This window comes from Haemorhous mexicanus, chromosome 1 (assembly GCF_027477595.1).
Source record: "Haemorhous mexicanus isolate bHaeMex1 chromosome 1, bHaeMex1.pri, whole genome shotgun sequence".
Classification (NCBI taxonomy): Eukaryota; Metazoa; Chordata; class Aves; order Passeriformes; family Fringillidae; genus Haemorhous; species Haemorhous mexicanus.
Window position 1 is genome coordinate 99,240,756 of NC_082341.1, and position 26,404 is coordinate 99,267,159.

The 26,404-nt window shown below is 38.2% G+C and overlaps 1 protein-coding gene across 7 annotated transcripts in view; it reads right to left on the bottom strand.

Moving 5' to 3' along the window:
• Positions 1 to 24,000, bottom strand: part of ZNF236 (zinc finger protein 236) — a 76,459-nt gene extending 52,459 nt beyond the window's left edge. For 6 of the 7 annotated variants that reach the window (XM_059857092.1, XM_059857110.1, XM_059857082.1 and 3 more), the window contains exons 1-6: positions 23,665 to 23,819; positions 13,080 to 13,222; positions 11,437 to 11,601; positions 7,421 to 7,599; positions 5,764 to 5,888; positions 1,908 to 2,080 (exon numbers count right to left, since the gene is read on the bottom strand). In XM_059857092.1, coding sequence (XP_059713075.1) covers positions 1,908 to 2,080; positions 5,764 to 5,888; positions 7,421 to 7,599; positions 11,437 to 11,601; positions 13,080 to 13,222; positions 23,665 to 23,725 — 846 coding nt within the window. In that variant the 5' untranslated portion in view covers positions 23,726 to 23,819. Of the gene's footprint in view, positions 1 to 1,907; positions 2,081 to 5,763; positions 5,889 to 7,420; positions 7,600 to 11,436; positions 11,602 to 13,079; positions 13,223 to 23,664; positions 23,820 to 23,940 lie in introns of those variants that run through there. The other variant, XM_059857101.1, reaches the window with a different exon arrangement.
• Positions 24,001 to 26,404: the final 2,404 nt, after the last annotated feature.

Genomic DNA, 26,404 nt, shown 5'->3' on the forward strand with positions numbered 1-26,404 from the left:
TTGAAGAAAACACACTTGCAATGTATTATTGATATTTCATGTTTTGTGATATTAAACTGCCAACAAGACTTTCAAAAAGAGGTATTAAGTAGTAAAGTATGCTACATCTAAACTTTAGGAGTGCTTCAGGAAGTGAGAGTCAACCTGTAATTCATTATCAGCTGCAATGTTATTTTGTAACTGTCTCAGAAAAAAACAAAGAATTCATAGAGTTCCATATAGGCTTGAAGAAAACACAGCAACAGCAAGAAAGAAAAAAGAAATCAGTAAGTTAACGAAAGCAGTAACTCAAATGCAGGCTCAGGACTGTAAAACACAGCATAGGATGGGATCAAGAGCGTTTATTTAAAGTATCTTATCCCACAGCTTGTTTGTTTCTTACAGAAAAACAGAGTAACAGAGAGAAAAGTAAAAAGTTAACTAATTTTGAAAAAAGTCAATTTAAATTATTAAAACAATGTTGGCTCATTTTTTTACATAGCCTAAGCTATCACACATAGAGAGCTGTTAACCTTGAGGATGACTAGCCACATCAGAGAATCACAGAATCAATTAGGCTGGAAAACACCTCTGAGGTCCTGAAGTCCAGCCTATGACCAAACACTACCATTTCAACTAGACCATGGCACTGAGTGCCAAGTCCAGTCTTAACTATTTATCTCTAGGGACAGTGCCTCTACCACTTCCCTGGGCAGCCCATTCTAATGTCTAGTCACCTGTTCATGAAGGAATTCCTCCTGATGTCCAACCTAAAACTCCCCTGGCACAGCTTAAGACTGTGTCCTCTTGTCCTGTCGCTGGTGGCTTGGGAGAAGAGGCCAACCCCACCTGGCCACAGCCTCTGTCCAGGGAGTTGTAGAAAGTGATAAGGTTATCTCAGAGCCTCCTCTTCTCCAGGCTAAACATCCCCAGCTCACTCAGCCACTCCTCACAAGCTTCATAGCCCTTCTCTGGACATGCTCCAGGACCTCAACGTCCTTCCTGAACTGAGTGTCCCAAACTGGAGACAGTACTCCAAGTTATATGATTTAACATATTTAAGTGTATTACATAAGACATATTCATATGCTAAGGCATATCCTAAAAGTAAGAAACTAACACGCTAAAAGGATCCTTAGTAATATCTACAATTGTAACACAAAAATGCAAATCTCAGGGGTAGAGTGAGAACAAAGATGATAATGTGCACACAGGAAATAAAAGAAGCAAAAAGCACTAACTCTGTCACTTCATCATTTCAAACCAAAACTAGGTTTCTTTCTATGGGTATTTCCAACCACAACTCACTAAAGTCTGAAGGAAATCACAGAAAAAAGTTGCATAGATCATATTGCTAAAAAGATTGTATTACTTTATCACAGCAGTACCTTCTGAGTCTCAAAAACTGTCTGTCAAAAAGAGAAAAAAACCCCAGACATAAAGAGGTCTGAATCATTCTTTTCTTAACACTTATTCTGGAATTTTCTTCTACTTGTAAACAAAAAAGCACTCTAAAAGGCTGCAAAACATACTTCAAAGACAAATGGCAAGTATGTTCTACAATAGAATTAGTGAGCAGCTGTTTGGCCTTGAAATTTTTCACCATTTTCTGCTTGGCTACTCCTGGCTTACTTTCATCTGATTCTAGCCCTTGTTCTCCCAAGACTGACATAGGTACGTTTTTGTGCACCTAACCCCACTATTTATTAATCTACCCGTGTACTGAAAAGACACTGGCAAATGAAGGTTTTGCTACGTCTCCTAAGTACACATTTATTCACACAAGCTAAGGAAATCTCAGAGGTAAAAGCAGCAAACCAGAATCTACACTCTAGCAATAAATGTATACTGGTTGGAGCACATAGGAATAGGAAAACTGAGTTAAGATGCATGTTAGCACCCAGGACTCGATGAATAATGACATTTACCTCAGAGTGAACTCGCTGGATGTGTGACTGCAGGTTGCCTTTCTGGGAAAAGGCGGCGGGACAAAAGGCACAGGCATGGGGCTTCTCCCCCGTGTGCTTGATCATGTGGGTCTGCAGAGCCCCCTTCTGGTTAAAGGCCTTCCCGCACTCGCTGCACTTGAAAGGTCTTTCACCTGCAGGGAACAACAGCAGGAGGAGGAAGGGCAAGGAGATTTAAGTAAATGTCAGCAGTTTTCTGTATCTAAACGAAAAATTGTATCCATTAAAATAAAATACACACATTATTATATATGTTATTAGGAGGTTTTGACAATAAAATTGTTTACCTTGACCACCAACCTTAGCACCGACTCTGATGAAAATGTAGTCTTGTTAAAAAGGTTTTGTGACTTCGCTAATGATTATCAGTTTAAATGGGTAAAATAAAGGAAATCTAAACGAAGCAATAATTTAAAACACCTTCCCTCAAAAGCTGCTATGCAAAATCATTGGAGCAAAAAAAAAAAAAAGGGAAAAAGAAAAAAGAAACCCACATATGTTTTATACCAAATCCTATAAAATGCATATACCTTCACAACAACAAACAGGCCCAGAGGGTAAATGGACAGTAATAAATAACTAACAGTCAAAAATTAAACCTTTTATCTACTTTTTAAAATCAGAAAATCTTACAGCAACTCTGCAAAATATGGTATATGGTTCCCACTCTCCAATAAATATTAAGAGCCATTCACTCTTTGCAACCACATACTGAAAATATGCAATGAAATAATGTTTTAGACAGTTATGCTCAGAAAATAACTGATCATATTGAATATGTTAAAAAAAACTAGCCAACATTTTTACAGAAATGCTCTGTCACAATTTCCCAATTTTGGTGCCCACAGTGCTGTGCATAATAACACTTTTTGTATGTTACCAGATAAGCATGAAAAACCCCATAGAAACTTTAAGTTATAGAACATGAGAGCACTGCATGAACAGATTACAAAGCCACATAAACTTACTAATAATAAATTTCAGTTTCTTACAACCATGTGTCCTACTTAACTCCTGGAAACCTCCACTGTGAACCTAGTACTACTACTTTTTTTCTTTTAGTGAAATAGTTCATCTGTGGTAACCCTAGGAAAATATTTAACACCTTGCCTTTGCACATTTCCATAGCCAAGACCAGTATAAGCACCACTGGGTGCTACTTCTGCTACGCCAGTAAGTACTACCATGTGCACACTAAATCAGTTTTAATAAGTATTTTTTTATGATTTCTAATTTTATAGCTGTAATTACATCTACTTTAAACTTATTAATTCTCAATTAAGAAACAAAAGAACGAAAGCAGCTATTTCTCTGAAATTGATTTCAAGCATATAACTCACTGAAGGAATGTATATCTTCTGTTCTGCTGCTTAGGGGTTTTGAAGGTGCCTTAAGGATCGCAGGTTTTAACTGCATATTTTTTAAAAGAGAATAAAATGAAGAACACAGATTCACATCTGGAAATACAAAATCCCTATTAGGGCTTTCATAGGCAAAAAACCTAGCTTCCAGTAAGAGTTGCTGGTGGACACATGGAAGTATTGCTTCAGGTTAAGTTGGCCTGTGTAAGTAAATCTCATTATAAAAATGAAATCTTAACTCTATTGTAAAAACGTGAAATTTCTGTATTTCTCAAGTGTAACTTAATAAAATACAGATTTGAGAGGGGGCGAGGGGTTAATTACTTAATTATAAATGTGGGAATTGCAGTCCCTGAGACGTGATTTGTTTCCCAGAAGGGTGTAAGTGCCTGAAATGACTAGCTAGAACTAAAAAAGTACTGCAGTTAAGAGACTAACCTAATGCTGCCCATTGTGCACAGACCTGCTATTTTAACACTTAAAGACTTAGGCATTCTAAAGTCTCCAAAACAGAGTTGTTCCTTTCTACATTGTTGCAGTGTGTTTTTATTTTGCAGGTTATTGTTTGATTGGTGCTTTGGTAGTCCTTTTGGGGTTTTTTTCTCCCCCTGTTTTAGAGGGACACAGACCTGCCTTTGTTATTCAGTTGAGCCAGGTGTCAGTTTATCAGCTGTTACTTAGCTACTTTCCCGCCAAGTTTCAAACCCCTTCCTCCTATATCCAGTCGTTAACCCCTCCAGTCCCAAGCAGTTTTCCTCCCTTGTGTTCCCGGCCTCCTGTTCCACCCACAGTTCTTACATTGTATCCCCCCTTGAGACCTGCCCCCCTTTATAAGCTGTTGTTTGCCCCCAGCTCCTGGCCTGGGACCCTGAGACTCAGGGAGTGTAACATCAAATAAAGGAACCCAGTGCCCCAGTGCCCCAAAAAGGCCCGTGCTGCCCCTTTTTGTTCCACACTGCGCCTCCACTGGTAGCTGGGATTTTGCGAAGCCCCGAAAGAGGGGGACTGTCGGCCCCCCACTGTCACCATCTAGCTGGGACATGCAACACTACATATCTACAGTACCTCAAGCAGCCAAATGCCAGACAGATTGTCTGCAGATTTAGAGTACTAACATACTTCACAAATTAAATGAGTATTTGCAAGCTAATTGGAAGTTAAAATGACCTCCCATCATGTGCACATTGGGACTGCATTTTCTGTTTCCCAATAAACAAATGTCTTTCAGTCTTCAAAAAAAAAAAAAATGCCCTTGAACTTTTCAAAGCTATAAAAAAAGCATCCATAACCAACTACAATCGTGTTTCTTTATTCTGACTCAAATAAACTAATGAATTAAATAGAGCCAAGAATCTAAAATACTGAAGTTAATTTTCACGGACCTTTTTTTGATATTACTTTCAAGCAACTGTTTTAAAGCAGGTACAAGGGTGACCTCTTGTGTTACTTTTCTATAACTAGATCTGTAAAACTTCAAAAGATTCTTAAGAAAGTGTCACACAATGGTCTTTTTATTTCTTTGTAACAAGGCCATTCTTGTAAACGGCAACTCATCACATCACCGTCTGAACAGTGATATTACACTGATATTACAAACAGAACTGTACACTTACACAAATGAACACCTGAATTAGCTAAAAACTAGACAAATGGCAATTTATTCAGCATGTATGAAAAATACCTATTGAACATCACTGGAATATCTTCAATGAAGACTTTGTTTAAAGCCAAACTCCTGCTATAATAATGTATACTTGGTTAAAACATAAGAACTATTCTTTTACAGTCATCTGTACACTTTGAAAGTTTTATATTATTTTATGTTTGGCATTTTTCAGTTATTTCAATTGCTTATGGTTTAAACATGCACATATTTATGACAGAAATGTGGCAAAAACCATTTCCTAGTTATTCTGCAAATTTGAAGTCACCTGAACTACTTCAATTATTACAACCTAGGCTTATCACCTCAGAAGATCACTTCTTCAGTTTAAATAAATCAATTTTAAAAATGCAAGACTACTACTTTATTAGTATCATTCTCATGTACTTGAGCTCTTTTTGCAACTGTAGATTCTAGAACCTGCGCTCTAGAGCACATAAGATCTAATTTAAAGTAGATGACTGTCCCTTATGAAGGGATTCTGATTTTAGGGCCCATTGAAACTCTAAGTACCAAAACTGATATTTGGTAACAAGTGAAATGTATAGATTTTTTCACATTTTTAAACTGCTTCTAATAATAAAAATCTGGAAAATTTAAAGGCATATAAATTTCCTAAACAAATAATTTACATAAAATTTATTTAAAGACCAACAGGTAACTGTATGTAATAAGCCAAATGTATTAATAATATTTCAGGTCCCAACAGGGAGAAAAAATACACACCATTTCAGAGGTTAACTGATATTTGCAAAACAAAAACAAATTAAACTAAGTACTTCCAAAGCCTTACCTGTGTGTATTCTAACATGCCGTGTTAATTGACTCGGTTTCTGGAACGTCTTTCCACAGTGAGGACAGGAATAGGTAAACCCACTTCTATCAATGTTTCTGTTGTAAGATCTGGTATTTGATACCCTGTGATTTAAAAAAATTAAAAATTTAATATGAAACGTTATTTTGAAGATGTTTTTTTTACCCCATAATTTTAAACATAGTATTAATTTGATGGCAACATAGTATCAGCTGCAACAGTGAAAACCCAAACTCCATAATGATACTGAAAGAACACCAACAGCTCTTTTCTCAGTACCTCCATGCACCAAGACTTTTAGTTATTTCTGCAGTAAAGATCTGATATATCTTAGAGGCTCTCTTCAGACATTTTCAGGGTAAATTCTGCCAGAAGTATACAGTGACTTCACAAACATTTTGGTGGAAATCTTCAACTCTATTTCTTTTGCCAGAACATAGCAAAGACCTTCTTTCTGAACTAGAATACACAAATCTCATACACCGGAGTACAAATGCACCTGCTGAAGCCTAGTAAGAGCAAGTTAACAATTTAACAACCCAAATGTTCACAATTGGCCCTCAAATGCAAATCACACTCTCCAAATCACACTCTTCAAAGAACCACAGAAACCACAGACAGAGAATATAAATTCCCAAAATTCGTTTCACTACAAATCAAACTAACTAGTTTATTCATCCTAACACCTCCTCTTGTCCACAAGAACAATGGTTTTAGTAGGTAATACACTTACATAATACAAACTTAACTTGATACTTCAAACCTTTAAATTTCTGTTTGCAGATTGAAATTCACAACACTTGTTTAAACCTCCTGCAACACAATTATTAAGATCATAGAATCTGTATTAACTTCTAGTAAGAAGAACAGGGAATAGACGGCATTTCTTGGTTTTGAATATGCAATTTTCCTCATCTGTTTTTTATAGAAACAGTGAAAATTAAAAGAGAGATCAGCTGTCAAGACTTCAGGCTTCTTTAATATATGAATTAAACCAAGAGAAGTTTTTCTTCCTTCTAACTTAAAGTAGTTCTCACCTTCCTAAAAGTAAAGTTAAACTAGAGGGCTGAAAGAAAAGACAGAACAAATATTCACCAAAAATAAGAACAGCATTTACCAGGCCTTTTTTCTCCCTTTCATTTTGTGCTTCTTCAGATTTACAAGAAGCTCATGGGAGGCTGTAATGGGGAAAGATGATTAAACTGCAAAGAACAAGTAACATCTTTGCAGAATGAAAGCATTAAAACTTTTGTCATTACAATAAATGCTACGTAAAATTAATATACATTTGCTTCAATATACTGCTATTAGTGTTTAAAATCATAAACACACTTCAAAATCACTTTGCATCAGAGAAACTTAATGCGTGTTTACAAATAGCTTGCAGATGAGCTATGCTTAGTATGTGTGCCTAAATACAAGAACAGGGTAAAAAGAGACCTCCAAAAATAACCACCCACTTAAGTAAGGTTTTAAAAAGAAAGTGTCATTTTAGAACAGCATACCAAAGAAAAGAAAAAGAAATTATCTGCATAGATCACAGTACTTTGCTGACTGGAAGTACTACTCCTGCTTTTCTCAGCTATCACCATAAAAGTAACATCTGCTCATTTTGTTATAAACCCATGACTGTCACCTTATTTTATAGTGAGTTTTCATATGCTCCTTTAGCTGTGAGGAAGTTTCAAATTCTTTTTTGCAAGACTTGCAGCTGTGAATCCTACTGCCTGCCAATTCTTGACGATGTTCTTCCATGTGTATGGACAGCTGACTCTGTAAAGTGAATTCATCTCCACACTCTGAACAGATAAGATTCTGAAAGAGATAATAGAGACTGATTTTTCAAAACAGCAGCGCAAAAGCTTTGTTCAAGTAGATTAACTTACCATTCTATGGACATTGGCAGCTGGAAGCAAGCAGCAAGAGAAGTATACAAGCAAGAAGAGTTTATGAGCCCTGTGATATAAATCATGTAAAATAATCACTGTGAGATTATGTTAATATTTATATTTTAAGAAAATCCACTAGAACTGAGTTCTGAAAAACTCCAGCAGAAGTTTTTGGCAGCAGAAACAAGCATTTCAGTACCATCCGCAGCACTCCCTATTTCCTTGGTGGGCTGGTTCAAGATATCTAACAGATATATCTCTTCAACCCATTAATTTCAGAAAGGTTTTTTTATCAGCTCAGTTTTCAGTAATTGTGATTATCACTGCAAATTGAAATGTTCCTTATCCTCCCCCCTTTTCTCCTCTCTCGTTATGATCAATAAGAAAAGTAAAAACAACAGAAAACAACCGTGTTCATTTCAAGAAGGATATTGACAAGAATGTTTTAATCAAGAGGAACACAGGTATGCAATGTAATTTTTTGACTGTTTTGACAATAAATTTGTTCTTTAAATCTGAAAAAATATTCTGCAGTATCACATTTCCAGACAAAAGCTTAAAAAGCCAAAGTCCTTTAATGAAATTAATTACCAATTCAAAAATTATTTGTTTAATCTAACCTAGATGTCATTATTACTGCACTCAATCTACAGAGTGAGCAACAAATAACTAATATTTTTTTTTGTTTAGTACATACATTCAAATCTGAATTCTTCTTATGGGCATCCACTGTTCTTACACAACAAATTTAGTTTATGATTTTAGATTTCTAGAAGTGGGGGGAAATTTTATTAAGGGAAACCTACAGTTACTATGCCAAGCTCATGAACTTCAAAACTGAGGGATTTTGAATTGCTTCTCAACATTTTTCAGACATGCATATGTATTGTGTTAAGTTGCAAATACACATATTCTATTAAGCAACTTCTACAAACAAAAAAATAACCTAAGATGAAATTATTTAAGACAATTAAAGTCTTCATTATTCTAGTCAGTACTGTGAAATTTGCTGTAGGAAAGCAAGATCACAGTAAAGCAGAAAGACTACAAAAAATCCACCTATATATTACACCAAACAGACTCTGTTATAGGCAATACCAGATGTATTTTTTTCCTCCTAAAGCAAATAAAAAAATCACCACCATGCATAGAACAAGTAATTGAATGCTGTAACCTCACTATGGTTAAACCCACGTTTTAACACAAAACAGAAGGAGCTGGTCATACGCAAAATTCCCAAACTCAGAAAAAATTTTTAAAGCTCTACTCATTGGATTCTGCCTGTTTTAGCTCTCCCTATCTTACCAGATGCAATCTGAAGAACACTTTGGAACTCATGACTCATGATCTCCACCAGTTTTGCATCTATGACTCCCAGCATCTGTAAAGGATTTTAATCTGCACTTTTTCAAAAGATCATTGCTCACGAATTATTAGACAGTACAAATCAAATTCAGTGGCTATTTCTAAAAAAAAAAAAAACCACACAAAACCCCGACATCATACAAAGTAAAACATAAAAGCCCAAAGCAAGAGGATCTTATAATGAAGGAATTTTTATTTTTATAGCCACCAAATATCAGTTTTAACTTTTTCAACATATCAAGGTGTTCCTAAAGCCCAAAAGCCACTCATGTTCATGAAAAAAGAAGACACGGTAGCAGTTCGAATGTAATAAATAATTTGTGTTTCAGTTTTTTATTCACCATTTCTGTCCTGCCAGGGCAAAATGCATTGCATTTTAAAATGCAATGAAAACCATTGTGCATTTCCACTGAAGAAATGGACATGATCAACACTCCTCAAGAAGATGGGTCATATTTACACAAGATATATTCTTAATGACCTCTCAAGAGAAAGCTACCCCATATTAGTGAGGAATTTCAAATATGAAGCTTTTCCCTCACACCAGTTTATCACATATAAATCACCAAAGAATGTGAGGAGAAAATAGTCTCTTGCAAACTCAGTATCAGAAAATTCCTTCCAGAACCTCTCACATGGAGTAATCAATCACAAAAATCTAAGTTTCACAAACAGACCCACTCTCCCAAATCTCACTAGAGCTGTTCTGTTCTTTCCCATCTGCATTCGTCTGTAGATAAAGCTGCCTGATGCAGTGTAACACAAGGGTAAAGCTCCCCAAATCTCATTTTGTGAAGCAGTCTTCTTAACCTCTATGTATGCCCCTTAATGTATATGCACCTTTTCTGATTTCCAATTTTTAACCCTCCTAAGAGCAAAAGGAAGAAAAGTGGACAGGAAGGAGAACGTACTCCACCAATAACTTGTTAATCTGCACGATGTGGAAAACCCCTCAATGACAGCTAGTGCCACCACCAATACCCTCTGCTTCAAGTTCAAATTCCAGCTCTCCTACAGATCTGGGCATAATTACTGTGGAAGTTATTCCTGCAGTTTTATGTGAATTAATTGTTACATTCATCTCTGTTTTATCACAAAACTATTGGGTATTATAAGAAACACATTCATTAGCAACTGAAATATGTTCATATTTTTATAAATTTAATTTTCAAGCTGCAGATGGAATTTTAAATTGGAAGGCATCACACAGCCTATTCTTCTTACATCTGCACCAAAGCAAAAAAATCAGCACTGCTGAAGTGCATGAAAAATCACTCAGTGGTAGAAATAAATACCAAAAACCATCCTAAGGTGTCTTTCTTGATCCTTATTCTGATGTTTCGAGCAATTAATAAACCAAGTTTCCTTAATAATACCAATTAAGCAATTTATCATTATAGATACATTAATATACAGCAATAATGGACTCCAGTGCACTTAACTTGGCTGCCTATTTGACTGTGTACATGACAAAATGTGAGCTAAAATAATTAAAGAAGGAATACAATCTCTACAGATAGCATGGCCTGCATCTGGTTGAGGGAAAAGTGCATGCAGGCCTGTTATCCCCAACTTACAGGTCAAAACTGCTGTAAGCTGTCAGCAATTGGCATGGAGAAACACACCACTGTTACGTTTGTGATTAGAAGTCGGACAATAAAAGTGCATTCCTGATTCAGCTCCAGTTCTCCAACATAAAATGCAATTTTAAAGAAGCTTTAACAGGAGGAAGAGGCAATTATATGATCAAAAACTTGGTATTTTGGGCAGTGCATTCAACTCTGGCAATTATTGTAATACAGTAAAGACTATAAAGTGTGCAAAATACACCACTATGTATTAACTGCTAAGAATTTAATCAACACTCTATCAAAATGAAAAATGAAATTTTGATAGGGAAAGGAACAAGTACTCTCACCAACCACGCAAAAACAGAGGTGGGAGCTGTAGATAAGGTAACAGTTTCATCTATTTCTATGAATGGTGAGAGTGCCTCACCATGACATCTGCCATCAAACATGATCACACATTATTTCTTATGTGTGGGCTTATCAATGTAGATTAAGTCACAGAAGTATCTTCAAAATAAAAGTATGTGCAAATAACCAATCAGGTAATGTTTATATATAGTATGATATGGCATCTATCAAATATGCTCAAGTTCCCTTTGTCCCTTTGTTCACAAAGACACAATGGGAACACTTATTTATAATCAGGATATTAATTTCTCTAACTAATATTAAAACAGAGTCCCCAAGTAAAGGTTTATATTTCTTCAGAACAAAAACATTTTTTCAAAATCTAAATTTACACAAAATCTAAAGCATACAGATAAGGGATTAAATACAACCACTATGACATGTCTTTTCAAAATTAAGTTATAAGTTTAATGAATTACCTCCTCTTTCTCATGTAGCATTATATGTGCTTTCAAACTGGCTACTCTGGAGAATTTCTTGTTGCACACAGGACATGTAGGATCTTCGCCATTGTGAGTACATTTGTGAAGTGTCAAGTTGAATTCAACATTAAATGACATTGGACACTGGTCACACCGGTGAGGCTGTTTGTTAAAATCACAAAAATAAAGACAAAATTCAGTCTTCCCATAAGCTACATATACCCTGAGTGACACATATAACCATACAAATCAAAATGTTAAACATTAAAAAAGAACAATTCAAGTACCTACATAGGATAATGATGTTTAATAATACCAATATTAATTATTTTATCTTCTTTGCATCTCATTACAGAAAATGCATAATACAGCAAATAAGCAAATAAATGCAAGTAAGTGCACAAAGGGAAAAGAAAGAAGAGTAACTAAGGAAAGCAGAGACTCAAAACTGTGACTGTCTGAAAAAAGTGAAGTTAGTAGGAGAGAGCAATGAGCAGGAGACAGAAATACATTTTCCTGTTTTAACTGTGATCATGATTCACCCAGAGGGTGGCTGGACACTGGAACAGGCTCCCCAGGGAAGTGGTCACAGCACCAGACCTGACAGAGTTCAAGGAGGATTTAGACAATGCTCTCAGGCACATGGGGTGACTCTTGGGGTGTCCTGAACAGCGCCAGGGTTTGGTTGGTCCTGATGATCCTTGTGGGTCCTTTCAACTCAGCATATTCTGAGGTTCCATGAAACCTCCTGAAATACAACTAGTAATCAAAACAGCAAAACACTTTGATTATACTACGTCTGACTGCTCCTTACTTGGTATCTGCAAAACCAGTTTTTATTCTTTAAGAGCACTTTCACTTTTGGATGTAAAGGCTGTTACATTAAGTGTGCAGTAGCATGAGTTTAACTTTATCAACTTTACAACACTGAAACTTGTGTTAGCTGTTCTTTGTACAAGTGAATTATCTCCAAGCGCTACATTTTGTGAAAATTATTCTGTATTTAGGGCTACCTCAAAAAGTAATAAAATTATTTTCCTATCACATGTAAGTAGTTTTAGCTTTGTGAACTAGAAAGCAAGGGAAATAAATTAATGCTTCGTATTACAGATGCAACTTAAAGGCAAAAGCTTCATTTAAAAAGCCAGTCCAGTCTTAATCACATATTGGTATTCTTCTCATTCTTTCCCAAATTTGATTTGTAAGCAGCTAAAGTGATGACATTAATCCACTAATCAATACATACATACTAAATTAGTTTACTAGTAGGATCCTGTTAATAAATATAAGCATTATTTTCTTTTTATTGCTAATGTGCAGAATCACTTTGCAAAATCTATTGAAATAAAGCTCATACATTTTGTCATCCACCTGGGTATTTTATAAATCAAAGAAAATGGCTAAAATTAAAAATTACTGATCTGGAAACAACAATCCAATTAAAGGGCATCAAAGAAGGTCCTATCTCAAAGGAAACACGAGAAAACATGAATGAGATATGTCACAAAACTCTGAGGTCCCCAAGTAATAATTATTAGTGGTGCGACTGAAAAGAAATGGAAAAGACATCTTGTGTTAGCTTCCCTTGACAGTATATGAAAATATCAATGTACACTGGTTATATCTAGCACAATTCATACCTTGTCATTTTGCTCATGATCCCTCATATGGCGCTGGAACTGGGTCTCTCTTGGAAAAGACAGCAAACAAATCTCACACTTATGGAAGTTGGGTACTTGGTAGGGAAAATTACCGTTCTCTGTAGTTGGTGTCAGAACCTCATCTACAAAACAAGCAATAAAACATTTGTTTGAAGTCACATTTTATCTACTTATAATTTATTGTAAAAAACAGAGTAATTTAAAGCAGCAACTATTTAAATTCCTCTAAGATTTTTGACTTATCCAACTGTGTAACTTCAAGGGATCTTGAAGATCTCAAGCCGAAATATTATTGCTTCCATTGACACAGGATCAACCAAATATATCCATACCCCAAACTGTCAGTCACTACAGACATAAATAATCACCTTTTCCCAGTAATTTGAAATAAATTCTTTCTGTGCCTCACAAACACCCATCAAGTCTGAAACAAAATTAGACCTTGCAAAAAACACTAGGTATGAGTAAGAGACTGCCAGGGGTTACTTTTAATAATATTACATCACATGTTTCAAAAAAAGTTTTTTAAAACTACATAGTCAGCAGATCTGACTACACATATTATCTGCCCTCCTGCCCTTCTCTGGCTCTCTCCTTCCCTAAGAAAAATATTTTCTTTCTTCTCCTTCTGGCATTACAAAAACTTTATTAAAACCTATTTTAAAACCTTTAGAGTTGTAAACCCAACACCAATGTTTCAAGCAGTTGAGAGTGATGCAATAAACTGCAAGTCTACGTGCATATATATTCAATCAATGGAAAGAGATGTATTTTTCTTTAAACAGACCCAGTCTAAGCCCACAGAGTTTTCTTTTGAACTCCTACAGTCATGTAACTTTTGATACACAAGTCGCAAGCTTCTACATCCTCCTGCTCAAAAGAGTGAAGTCAATCTTTATAAATACTTTATGATATAAGGAAAATATTAATGGGAGGAAGTTAAAAACATTTTACATTTGAGAAGATACCGTATTACTAAGGAAGTTATCTTTATTTAAGAAAAACTTTAGGAAAAGCACCTGGCAGGAGGGGTCAGCTTGTGCTGCAGGTTAGGGTCATGAAAGAGGAAAAAAAATCTATAGAATTCAGTTTCAAACTGCCACAACTAAAACTGCATCAACAACAGAACACAAAAAGAAGGGAACATTGATTTTATTATCTAGACATGAAATGTTTCTGATGTTTCTCTTCAAGTCAGTACTTTTCTTCATGTATGTAAGAACCAGGCATAAGAAGTAACAACAACACAAGCAGAAGTTTACAGCATCCTGTTTACATTTCCTCAGAGGAAACTGAAGATGTATTTCCATTCTACTGCGCCCACTTCAAAGTCCTCTCTCATTCACCACACCATTTACAAGAGGAAAGAAAATATCAGTACCCTATGTCCTGATCATTTTTTTTCCCAGAATTCTCAGAAACAAACTTTAAAAGCTTGTAGTTGAGGAAGCTGTAGGAAACATTTCAGCACAATTTATTTTGGGCAAGAAATCACAACAAAAAACAATGCCCTAGGGACTTGCACTTCCCATTCCAGGACTAAGTGACCCAATTAAATTTTGCTTTGCAAAGTTTAGTTATCAAACATTTCTTTGTAACAAAATGATGCAAACATCACTTATCTTTATCATGTATAAACTTACATTTACTGCACCCTTTAATAGACTATAAATTCATAGTATGCAGACACTATCAATAACAACCCTGAAATGGCCACATTTCTTCAAATGCTGAAAACCACAGCTTTAATTACAAGATACAAACCTTTAAGCAATCTTGTGATAAATATGCCCGAGTAGAAAAAAGGACACAAAATCAGTTTCTGTAAATAATGGTATCACAAGAGAAGTGAAAGAAAAACCTACTCCTACACTTGGGCTATATGAAAACATAATGCACAAGGCTTTCCTTTCCTCTGGAAAAAGGAGTAATTGTTCAACCCCATGTAGGCCTGACCTCTCACTTTAAATTGACAACTGAAAAATGATCCAATGCATGACTTTCCAAAGGCCTTCAAGCCTTCTCCATGAACCAAAGAGATTATTATCTTTAAACATTCACTCTTGAGATCAAAGGCACTGGGCAATATGCAAAAACAATGTGGAAGCAATTGAAGTAGCAAAAATGTAGCAGTGACATCATCAAAGGTGCTAAATTCTCTACACTTTGAAGCAAAATCCCAACATGCTCACTAGATTCTGAATAATACTGCCAAGCAGTATCAGTCTTGGGTCAATAATATACCTATGTATCTTTTTTTATTAAAATGAGTATCATATCTGTATTGACCAAACTAACTAATCTACGGGCTGTGAATTTTCTTCTGCAATTTAAAAAGGAGTTTAACTAGAGAACAAAAAATGAAGTATCTTGCAACATCTCAGCAGACTTTGATTACTATAATTCTACAAAATCAGACCACCTGAGGCAGTACCTGAAAGTATTTCAGCTTTTCCGTAAAAAGACAGGAATGACCACAGCTAAAATAAACACAAAGAAGCAACAAATGTATAATCTTAAAATATTTCATGGAAAAGAACAGAAAAACAGCCAAAACTCATAAAAATGAGGAGTTGAACATATCACATCCCATGCCAAAGCATCACGAAGTTCTCAAAACTAGTTCATGGATGATCATAAACCCTGAGCTGCCCCAAGCTGTTCCACCTTCCCAAAGGCACTCAGATCCCAAGGAAGAAGAAACAGAAGGCACCCATATAGAAAATGGACTGCTTACAGTTGAAACATTTTAAGCATTACTCTTTCAATGAAAATTTTTGTAACTCTTTCCAAAGCCAAATCTTACAGGGTATTTTGGTCCTGTCTTTCATATTGCTAAAAAGCAAAGGAAAGACATTGGGGAATCAGGACTGGACTCTAGAATCACCAACTGGACTGTAAAGTCCAGCTTCTCTTGGCAGAAGACTCTCAGTGCAGAAATCCTTAAGGACAAGGCACAGCAGATCAACTTAGGTTAGACACCAGAAGTCTTCAAAGGCTCAGCTACCGGGAGATCAGGCTGAAGTCTGTTCTAGGTAGTAACAGCCAGTATGTCCACTAAAACAGTCCAGTTTGGACATTAAAGAATTCTGAAAGTTCAATTGCTTCACTTTTTCTCAAAGGCCAGGACTGCTACCTAATACAGGTTTAAATTAAAACACAAACTCATTTATTCATTAACACTACATCTGAAGTAGCCTATGGGAGAGATGAGACTACAGTGTCTTTTTTCCTTTGTATTGTCACTAAAACAGTGCTGTCCTCTATCACCCACTAAATACTGGATATTTCAGAGAGTTGCACAGCTCGTTTTTATTAAAGATGCAGGAAGTGACTTTATAGCTCACTGTTCTACTAACAAGGAGAGAATTCAGAAAAATATCCCTCCTGAAATCAAACAACTAGGTAACAGCAAGGCCTAAATGGTTACACAGTGTTTAGAATTAGGAGGACAGTAAAAACAGGAAAGACATTGTCAATTAAGTAACAAGCAAGTGAGCCATATTTTGACTTTTCAGGTAGGTGTCACAGCCTCATGAAGTATGACTCAGGACTGTTTTCATTTCAATGTTATTAAAAAATATATTTCAAAAATGAAATAACTGTTTGACACAATTTGTTTGTTAGAAGAATCAGTATCCCAATGAAAACTTTATTTACACTGATACCTCTTTCATAACAAGTCAAAGTAATAACCTACACTACTGTATTTCAGATAAATCAGCAATAAAATAATCTTTCCCTATATCAGAGGAAAAAAATGTTTATGGTGCATCAGCTTGGATCATCAAACAAGCCAAATGCTGCAAAATACTGAACCTATCTTAAAGACCAATACTTTTAAATACCAAAAAACATGCAGACAAAAGCAAGTTCAAGAAGCTAGCAGTGGGGCATGAACCCTGTAATTTTTAAATCCACTGAGAAATCTGTCAATTAAGAAAAATGCAACAATTCCAAACATTCCCTGGGTACCCAAGTGAAAAAAAATCAAAATACTGACATAAATGACACAACATTTGATTGACACATTTATCATTTATCATATTAGCAAGAATCCCATTAATAGCCAATATGATACTTATGTTCTCATATTGTAATATACGTAAATATAAGTATTAGAAACACAAATTAGGCAATCTTTTTATTGTCAGGTATACTCTGGCAGATGAAAACACTAGTCTGCTTTTTTAATGAATTAATGCAATTCAGAATGCCATTCAAGCCAAAATCACAAAATTAAGTCTGAGGTTTTAGTTCAAGAAGACATTAACTGATTAATTACGTAACAACAATACAATCACACAAAAAATTGACATGCTCTTATTAGAGAGCAGCTTCTTACTAATATCCGTAAACAAACACAGAGAGAAAACAGAAAATACTATTCGAGTAACAAACCTCCTGAAAAATAAGTGATTCTTTCAGGTCTGCACACTACAACAAATAATAAACCTTGCTGAACAGAAGGATAGTTTCAAACATTTGCATTATTAGTATTAGCTGCACAGAAACAGTGCAGAAGCTACTGCCACTCTCTACTTTTTTTTTTTCAATTTGCATGTTAGTCTAGCTGCAACATAAATCAACCTTATTCCTTCACAGCTTGGGAGAGACAGTCAAGTATCAATGCAATTAACCTAAACAGGGAGCACTTAGCTCATTATGCACCATCAAACACATCTTTGTCAACATACTCTGTCAAACATATTTTTGTCTGTATTCTTACAGTTTGTCTAAAGTGCCCAAAAATAAAAGAATCAGATTTGCAAAGTACCTATCAACGATAACAAACTTTCAGTTTAAACATGGTCTTACTTGAATACACTTAATGTTACAACCTGTAATGTCTTTCCTGAATTTATTGTCCCTCACAGAGCAGCAATAATCACTCTGGGTGAATTCAGCTGTGATACAGCCTTCACCAACGCTTGACCTCAGGAGTTGAGTCAGCAAGCAGGTGCTCTCTGCTAGAAGCCACTGATGACAACTCAATGTGGAAGGAGGAAGACAGAATTAGAGCACTCCCAGCCATTCCCTCCTTATGTAAGCAGCACTGTGCCTCATGGCAGCCCACAGCCCTCTCTGCAAGGCGCAGATGGACTCATTCAGCTGTGAATGCAGCACAGCCTTATTAGATCTCTAATAACCTCCTCGAATCCAACTGAAAGGACATTGCAAATAAACACTCAAGCTTGTAAAATTCATGGGTGAAAACTTGTCACTTATGTTAAATGGCAGCTAGCAAGCCTAGGGACAAAAGGGTCTGACCCTATCAAAACCTATTTACTAATTTATGAGTGGAAAGAAAGTGGTAGGACAAGAGAACAAAACGGGGATGGCAATACTGACATTTCCTCATACTACACTTCAACTCATAGAACACAAATTATAATGAATCATTAAAACATTTTGCTTAGTTCTGCAATCATAAAAGCAACGGGTTAGTTTAAATCTAGCTCAGCGCTCTAAACAAAAAGAGCAGGCATTCCTTCTGACTCCTAATGGGAAAAGCAGAAGGACGTAACTCTCAAAAAATCCAGAAATCAATCAAGATTTGCTCATATAAGACAAGGTATTTTTATTATGCTTTGGTTGACAAGCTGGAACACACTGGTTATCCAGGGGCCAGTCATTTGTCATGTACCAACACAAAGTAGACGCACTCCTTTCAGAAGCAGAGTCCAGACTCTGCTGCCACTCTGCTGCACCTCTGCTGCAGAAAAGCCTGAATTAACTCTGAGGACACAGAATTCATAGCTCCATCATAGCCAGTGAGATGCTAAGTAGGTTGTGCTGCATCTGGCCAGGATAGAGTTAACTTCCTTCCTATGAGCCCATATGGTGCTGTGTTTCAAATTTGTGACTAAAACAATGCTGCTAACATCACTGCTTAAGCTACTGCTGAACAGTGCTGCACAGCATGAAGGCCTTCTCTGTTTCTCACTTTGCCCCCACAGTGGGTAGGCTGAGGGTGGGAGAAAGGCTGGAGCTAACACAAAGGGATATTCTAAGCCATAAACCATCATGCTCAGCAATATAAAAATGGGGGTAGTTCTTCCAAGGTAGTCTTCTTGGCCCAGAGACTGAGCACCAGACTGCACCTCTGTGAGAGATGGCAAACATTTACCTTTGCACCACTTGGTTGGGCTTTTTTATTGGTCGGCAGTTTGGTTGGTTTGGGGTTTTTTTTACCTTTTATTTTTTTTTAAACTTTCCCCCTTTATTTCCTCAACTGCCTTCATCCTAACCTACAAGGTTTTTCTTGCTCTTGCTATTCCCATTCCTTCTCTCACCCGACTGCAGTAGAAAGTGAGCGAGTGGTTGGAGGGTGCTTAATTGCTGGCCAAGGCCAACCCACCACACAGATACACCATCCACATCATCCCAACCTACACAGACAACTGAAATTTGGCATTTCCTTCACCAACTTTGATAGCTTCGTTTGACATTTAGGTAAATATTGCTACATTTATTGCGAAATACCCCAAAACAGGAGTTACACTTTTTTTGACAGCTGCATATGAATATACCAAGCTACCATTTTTCAGCTGTTTATTTCCACATGATTTGGATTTCTCATCTGTGAAGCCATGACCTTTACCAGTGCCCAGCCACGACACTGTTAACAGAAACTTCTGAATGAACTAAATGCCTTACTTCATGGTCTTCCCTCTTCTGGAGAATGAACATAATCCAACTGCAGCAATAAAAATCAAAAGAGGGACATGAGAGACCTAAAATTGAAATTTTAATTGCATTTGGAAGCATTTAATGCATGGGAATAAATGAGGTATGAAGGTATCAGCACAGATGCAACAGGAAATAAAATTTCCGCAACTGGTGGAAAGCTATGGACAAGGGACAGAACAAGAACTGAAGCTATCACACAGACAGAACACAAGTTATTCAACTGCATAGATTACTAGGGAAAAGACATGGAAATTATTTCAAGTATAGTGTTGAACTAGTGTGGAATTAAAACAAGCCAATGTAACCCAAGTTTATCATCTTTATCATCCAACATGCCCCTTTGTACATAAATGTGGATTTTTTTTTACTGTAGAACAGTGAGATACCGAAGTATCACCACTAAAGCCTAAATATTAACATTTTCTAAGGCAAAAGCTTGAGCAGTTGTTCCTCCTGCATCTTTTCCAAAGAAATTACCTATACCTATTTTATTTAAGAGATTTAAAGCACATCACACAAGCTGTACCATAACTTCGTAACTCTTCATTCTTGCCTGCATGACAACCCTCACCTATTCATCTCTTGTCAGAGGTCACCACATAAAACCCTAATGCAAAACTACTAAAATAATCTACCTAACAAAAATTTGGTAAGATTTAACTGATGTGTTCAAGTTTCATTTTTCTTCAGTAATATAAAATTGAGATGTAAAGCCTCTAAATTGATTTTCTCCTAATTCAATGTACTCACACCCAAAATGCTGCTAGAAGACTGACAGCAGCAAACAAAATGCAGCCAGCTTTGCAGAGGCAGACTTAAAGCTATGTCATCTCTGTGTTTCCTAGCTTTGTCTATTTATCACTCTTCATCTGTGAGTTCTGTTACAATTCAAGCCCTCTGAAGACGTGAAATACTCAAGTTTTAACTGCACTCATAAAGGAACTAAGTTCAGACTTGTTTCAAACTAGCCCTTGGGTTTAATAAAGGACATACATTCTAGGCTTAAAAACTGCTTTAGTATACCCTGAAATATTTCATTTTGCTGTTCAAAGCATTCCTTTCCTGCTATTTGAAAATGATCAGATAGCAAAAGTCAAAACTGCTCATTTCATGTTGCTGCTAGTCAGTGACAAACATCACAGGTAAAAACAGAAAGGGCCTCTCTATGGAAGGAGACTCTACAGCTCCCTTGCGTAACCACTGCCTGTGCTCAGTCCCCCTCACAGTGAAGAAGTGCTTCCTTATGCTCAGACAGAATCTAGCATGTTTCAGTTTTGACCAAAGAGGTTAATTTGAGCTGTTCAACTGAGTTAATAAAAAATAAAATTGCAAGATGGTTTTGGAAAAACAATACAATACCAAAAAAGGAAAAGGATCTTCTAAAATATCAGCTATTGAGGTCAAGATATTATTTTGACAACTGCTGCCTAGAGTTCATTTTTCTTATCCAACAGATTTAATTTTCCTAGAACAAAGAACTTGTTCTAGTCTTTGACATGCATGGTGGTTAGTCTAAGCAAGCTACACGAAACATTATTGATTCATCTTTATTTTCTCCCAAAGCAGAATTACCATACAGACTGTACAACTAGAGAGAGCAACATTTCCATGAAAGACATCAGCATAGCATGGCTATAGGAATTGCCAAGGACCACACTTCAAAAAAATCTAATGCAATCTCATAAGTAAAAGATATGAAACTTATTTTTGCAAACACCTATTTTCTAAATAAAATTCCTCCTGGTAAAAGTGAAACCCATGAAATGCACCACCAGTTTCCAAAGCCTGTATCTGAACAGGACAAACAGCCAAATGTTCTGAGAACATAAATTTCCCAGATTCAAGCGGTCCCGTTCAGCCAGAGCTTCCTCATTCATGACCTTTTTTTGTCAGAGAGAAGTGCAGAAAAAAAATGTGCCGTTTGCCAACATTGACTTCACTGCTTTCCCAAACTGCTGAAATCTCAAGGACCAAACCCACCAGAATCCACAAAACTTGCCTATTTAGGGCAATTTTTGCAAATGTCTCTAAATCCCTGTGATAGCCCTAGACCCTGTAACTCCAAACTGCATTCAAACCACCTCTATGAAAAAATATAATTAATAATTGGCAAACTTCTTTTAAAATAAATGAAAATGTGAAAAATAGAGAATGTGTGAAACTCACAGTAAGTCTTGTCCCCATATACAAATCCTACCACAGAAATAGTCTAAGATCAAGGTCCAACTACAAGCAAAATTAATACAGCTACTAGGCTGTAGTTGCCTGGACAGCTTTTCTCAATTCTCAATTCTCATCCTTTTCTCATTTGTACATCATGCCATTACTACAGGAGTTCACACATGTATGACACATGCATACCCCTTCAAAAACTACTAGAGAACTAAGTAGATCTTTGAGTAGATTTTTAGTTTAAATAATAAAGCAAACAAACAAAACCACCTCAACCTCCAAAGCTAGCAAAACCAAAAGTTCTTCGGGACTTTCTTTATATCCTAATCACTTAGTGATCAAAAGCTGAGATCAATAGCCACAAGAGAACTAAAAAAAAAAAAAAAAAAAAAACAACCAAAAAAAACCCCCACCACTTCTGGTAGGAACCTGCGGCCCATCTGGCTTTCCATACTGTATAAAAAATCTTGCCCAACTTCCCAACTCTCATGTAACAGTACAGCTTTTTCTTTGCCTGTCAGCACATTTCAATGCAACAGAAAAGTATTCCACAGAAGGCTCACCTACACCTTTCCATTGCAGAGCCAGAACTCATCTGAAAACATTAGGAAAACAAAATACTCTAAATATAAACTGAAAATATTAACTGGCTGACTTTTCATTAAAATAGGCATGGTATTAAAATGCTTTATGAAATCTCTTTCGATTCTGATAAAAAAATACTTATTTCTATTAAACACCTACTGCTACATGCTTGTGCTGAAGGCGAACTCACTTATGAGGGTTTCAGGCCAACCTGAATCACAGCATTTTTTGTTTGTGGACCTTACTTCGATATTTCGATATTGTCCACGGAACTACAGTAACATCAGCAGGAACGAACTACACAAAAGAGCCATAAAACTCACCAGCTACCAACTACTGTCAAAAAAAAAAAAAAAAAAAAAAAAAAAAAAAAAAAAAAAAGCTCCCAACCATCAAACCAATCCTGCCCTGAAAGTGTTCTCCAGACATCAAGGGCAATAAAATACAATCAAAAATGTTAAAACTTAAGCGTGAGACTAACACATGTTGGGAGAGAAAAGCAGCTTGGTTTGGGGTTTTTAACAGATATATTCACGTAGAAAACGACTGCAAAGGTGTTTTTAAAGGACAACATGAAACTTAAAAATAACGTCGTCCTTGCAAATCAGAGAGATGGACGAGCTGAAACTCATTTTCTATTTGTTTATCACGCTTTATTCGCAGGTCGCGTTAATTTGGCCGGGAGAAGAAGGAGAGGGAGAGGAGCAGCGGAAGGAGTCGGAGCCTTCCCGTCCTGCCCGCCGCAAGCTGGCCCGAGCTCTTCCTCCGACTCGGAGTCCCGCACAACGGCAGGAGGAGGAGGAGGAGGGCCAGGCCCGAGGAACCCTGCTCCGCCAGCCATCACAGCCAGGGCCGCCGCTGCCCCGGCCGGAGGCTGCGGGGAAGCGGCGAGGCCGTCCCGGGCCGCTCCGCCGCTGCCCGCTCGGTATCATTCCGCAGGGCCGGGCCCGGCTCCCTCCGCTCTCCTCTCCTCCCCTCCGCCCTCTCGCCTGTACCCTCGCACAATAGACCCGGCCTTCCTCCCCCATATCCGGGGACTATATGCGGAGCCCGCGGAGGCTTCTCGCCTCCCACCCCCGGGCGCGGATCGCGCCAGCCCGGCCGCGCTAGTTACCTGCCTCGGCGCCGGCCTCGCCACTCTCCCCGCCGGGCTCTGGGGGCCGCCCCCTCGGCATGGCCGCCCCCAACCCGTACCTCCCGCCCCCCCCACCCCGGCGCACGCACACACGGACACACCACACACACACACACACTCTTGGCAACGGGCGGAGGGGGGATGGAGGGGCGGGGACGAGCGGGCGGGCCCGGCCCTACACACGGGCTGCGGGGGCGGGCGCCGGCGCTCCCGGGGGAGGCGGGCAGGGGGCGAGCGGGGCAGCGGCGAACTCACGGCAGGGCCGGACGGGCGGGCGGGGGGCGCACGGCGGGTGAGGGGCGGCGGCGGCCCCCAGTGCGCATGCGCCGGCCTGTGCCGGTGTGGGGGGAGGTCGGTACATCCGGGTGCGGTAGCGGGCGGGGCACGTAGGGCGCCCTTGTGGAGCAGGCCCGGGAACGGGAGCGGGCCGAGCGGGGTTTGGCACGGTGGGTCGACCTGCCTGTGGCTTCCACCTGGACGCGTACCTGTGTCCCCTGCTGTAGCTGACCCTGCCTTGGCAGAGGGGTTGGCGTACAGGTCCCTTCCAACTCTTAACAGTTCTGTGATTCCGTGAGGGTGAGAGCCTGAAAGTTAGCAGCACTCGGCTAGAGCCGCGTGGTTAATGGCCTGAAGTTGTTAGGGCAAATTTAGGTTGGATATTGGGTACTAGGAAATGGTTCTTCACCCAGAGGGTGTTTGGGCACTGGAACAGGCTCCCCAGGGAAGTGGTCACAGCACCAAGCCTGAGAGAGTTGGAGAGGCATTCGGGCAGTGCTCTCAGGCTCGTGGTGTGGTCTTGGGGCTGTCCTGCTGGACTCTCTGGTCCTTCCAGCTGTGGGTATTCTCTGTTTCTGTTCCCTGTGGGCTATTGTTCCCTGCTTTCCACTCACACACCTTCCGTGAATTCTGGTTTTAGGCTGAGGGGCACAAAACACATGAGCACATGGCACTCACCTGGTGCCCAGGAAGCCTCCAGCCCACACCACTGCCGGGGCAGGCGGGGTTTGCTGCTGAAGCCGGCTGAATTTGCTGAAATTGTTTGGCCTCGCTGTGCCCTGACCAAGCTTTGCTACCGAAACCAAATTGCTGCCCAAGGAGATCTTAGAATCACAGGGTGGTTTGGGTTGGAAGGGACCCTATAAAGATCATCTTGTTCCAATGCCCCTGCTCACGAGCGGTGACACTTTTGACTAGACCAGGTTGTTCAAGCCCCAGCTAATCTGGTCTTGAACACTTACAGGAATCTGCAGCTTCTCTGGGCAGCTTGTGCCAGTGTCTCACTACCCTCATGGTAAATAATTCCTTTCCAGTATCTAATATACCTTCCTTCAGTTTAAAATCATTCTCTTGTCCTGTCACTCCTTGTGAGTGAGCCTTGTCAGAAGTCCCTCTCCAGATCTTGATTTGAGTTGTCATAAAAGATAACTGGGTCATTTAATAGTGATTTTTTGGTATCATAGGCCATAGTGTTTTATTCTGTGTTCTGTAACTTGTGTGCAATAGAACTGCACTCTCTGGAAAGATACAAATAAAGTTGCATATGCTTTTCTTGACAGCATGTTCTGCACTTCATAGATTTCATTGCTTCCTAGGACACTGCTGTAAGTCATCATTTAATACACAAGTGTTGAGCTTCTAAAATTAGGTGTTTATTACACTTCCATCTTGCTAAATAAAATTTAATACAAAATACTTTCTTTTGATGAATGACTTGATTCTTCTTCCTCCATTATCTCTAGTTCAACCTATTTAAGACCCTAAAGCTTGTGAGTTATGGCAGTTTCCTGCAACTTTTGATTTTTAAATACCTTTCTAAAATGAGTGTATTTCTGTACAGAGGGAACTGGTATGAGAATACTGCCTGCAGTAATCAAACTACCTTTTTCAAATTTTTTTTGGCAACTCAAGTCTTACAGCCAAAAATGGATCCAAAGCCCATTGCCGCTGAACTGGCTTGCTGCTGCTAATTTGCCAAACTGTTAAAATGCTTAAGTTCTTTTCATTGCCTTCAAGGATGTCCCTTTTTCCTCCCCCTATCCCATATGCCAGCATATGTCCGGTTTCTTTATTACGAGCTACATACTGCCTGTATTAAAACATGTTTAATATGATGCTGGATGATCCTGTCCTTATTTGTTACATTTACTACTTTAATGTCAGTTTCTGTAGTCTCTGCAAGTAGTATTTGTCAGGTACTTCAGATCACTGGTCAAAAAACAGGGTGGGTTGGGTACTGATACCTGTAAACTGTGGTAGCAAAGCATTACTTAATCGTTTTCTCATCGTTGAATGTTAATTATCACTTCGTTAATTCATCTATCTTGTTCCGTTTCCAATAGATGTTGGGTTTTTTTTTTCTTGAGTTAAAGCCTTTCTGGTAACTAATTAAATTACATCTTAAAACTTGCCTTAAGCAACTCAATTTAATCATATCAAAGAATGAATTCAGGGTTTTGGAATGCAAGGTTTAGTTTCTTCCTGAAGGCTAAGGTTGGGTAAGCAATATTTAGATGATTTCACATTCTGTCCGCCAATAAAAAGTGTACTGTGTTTAATTTTCTCTGGAGAAATGCAACATTGGCTGTGTAAAAATGGAAAGGAGGACTGAAGCTGGTGTGACCATTGCCTGGGGCTTCTGTGAGCTCACTCCTCGCTGCAGCCCAGCTGCAGGCAGAAAAAAAGCGAAGAACAGCAGTGGCCTCTGGTGGCTGTAGGGTAG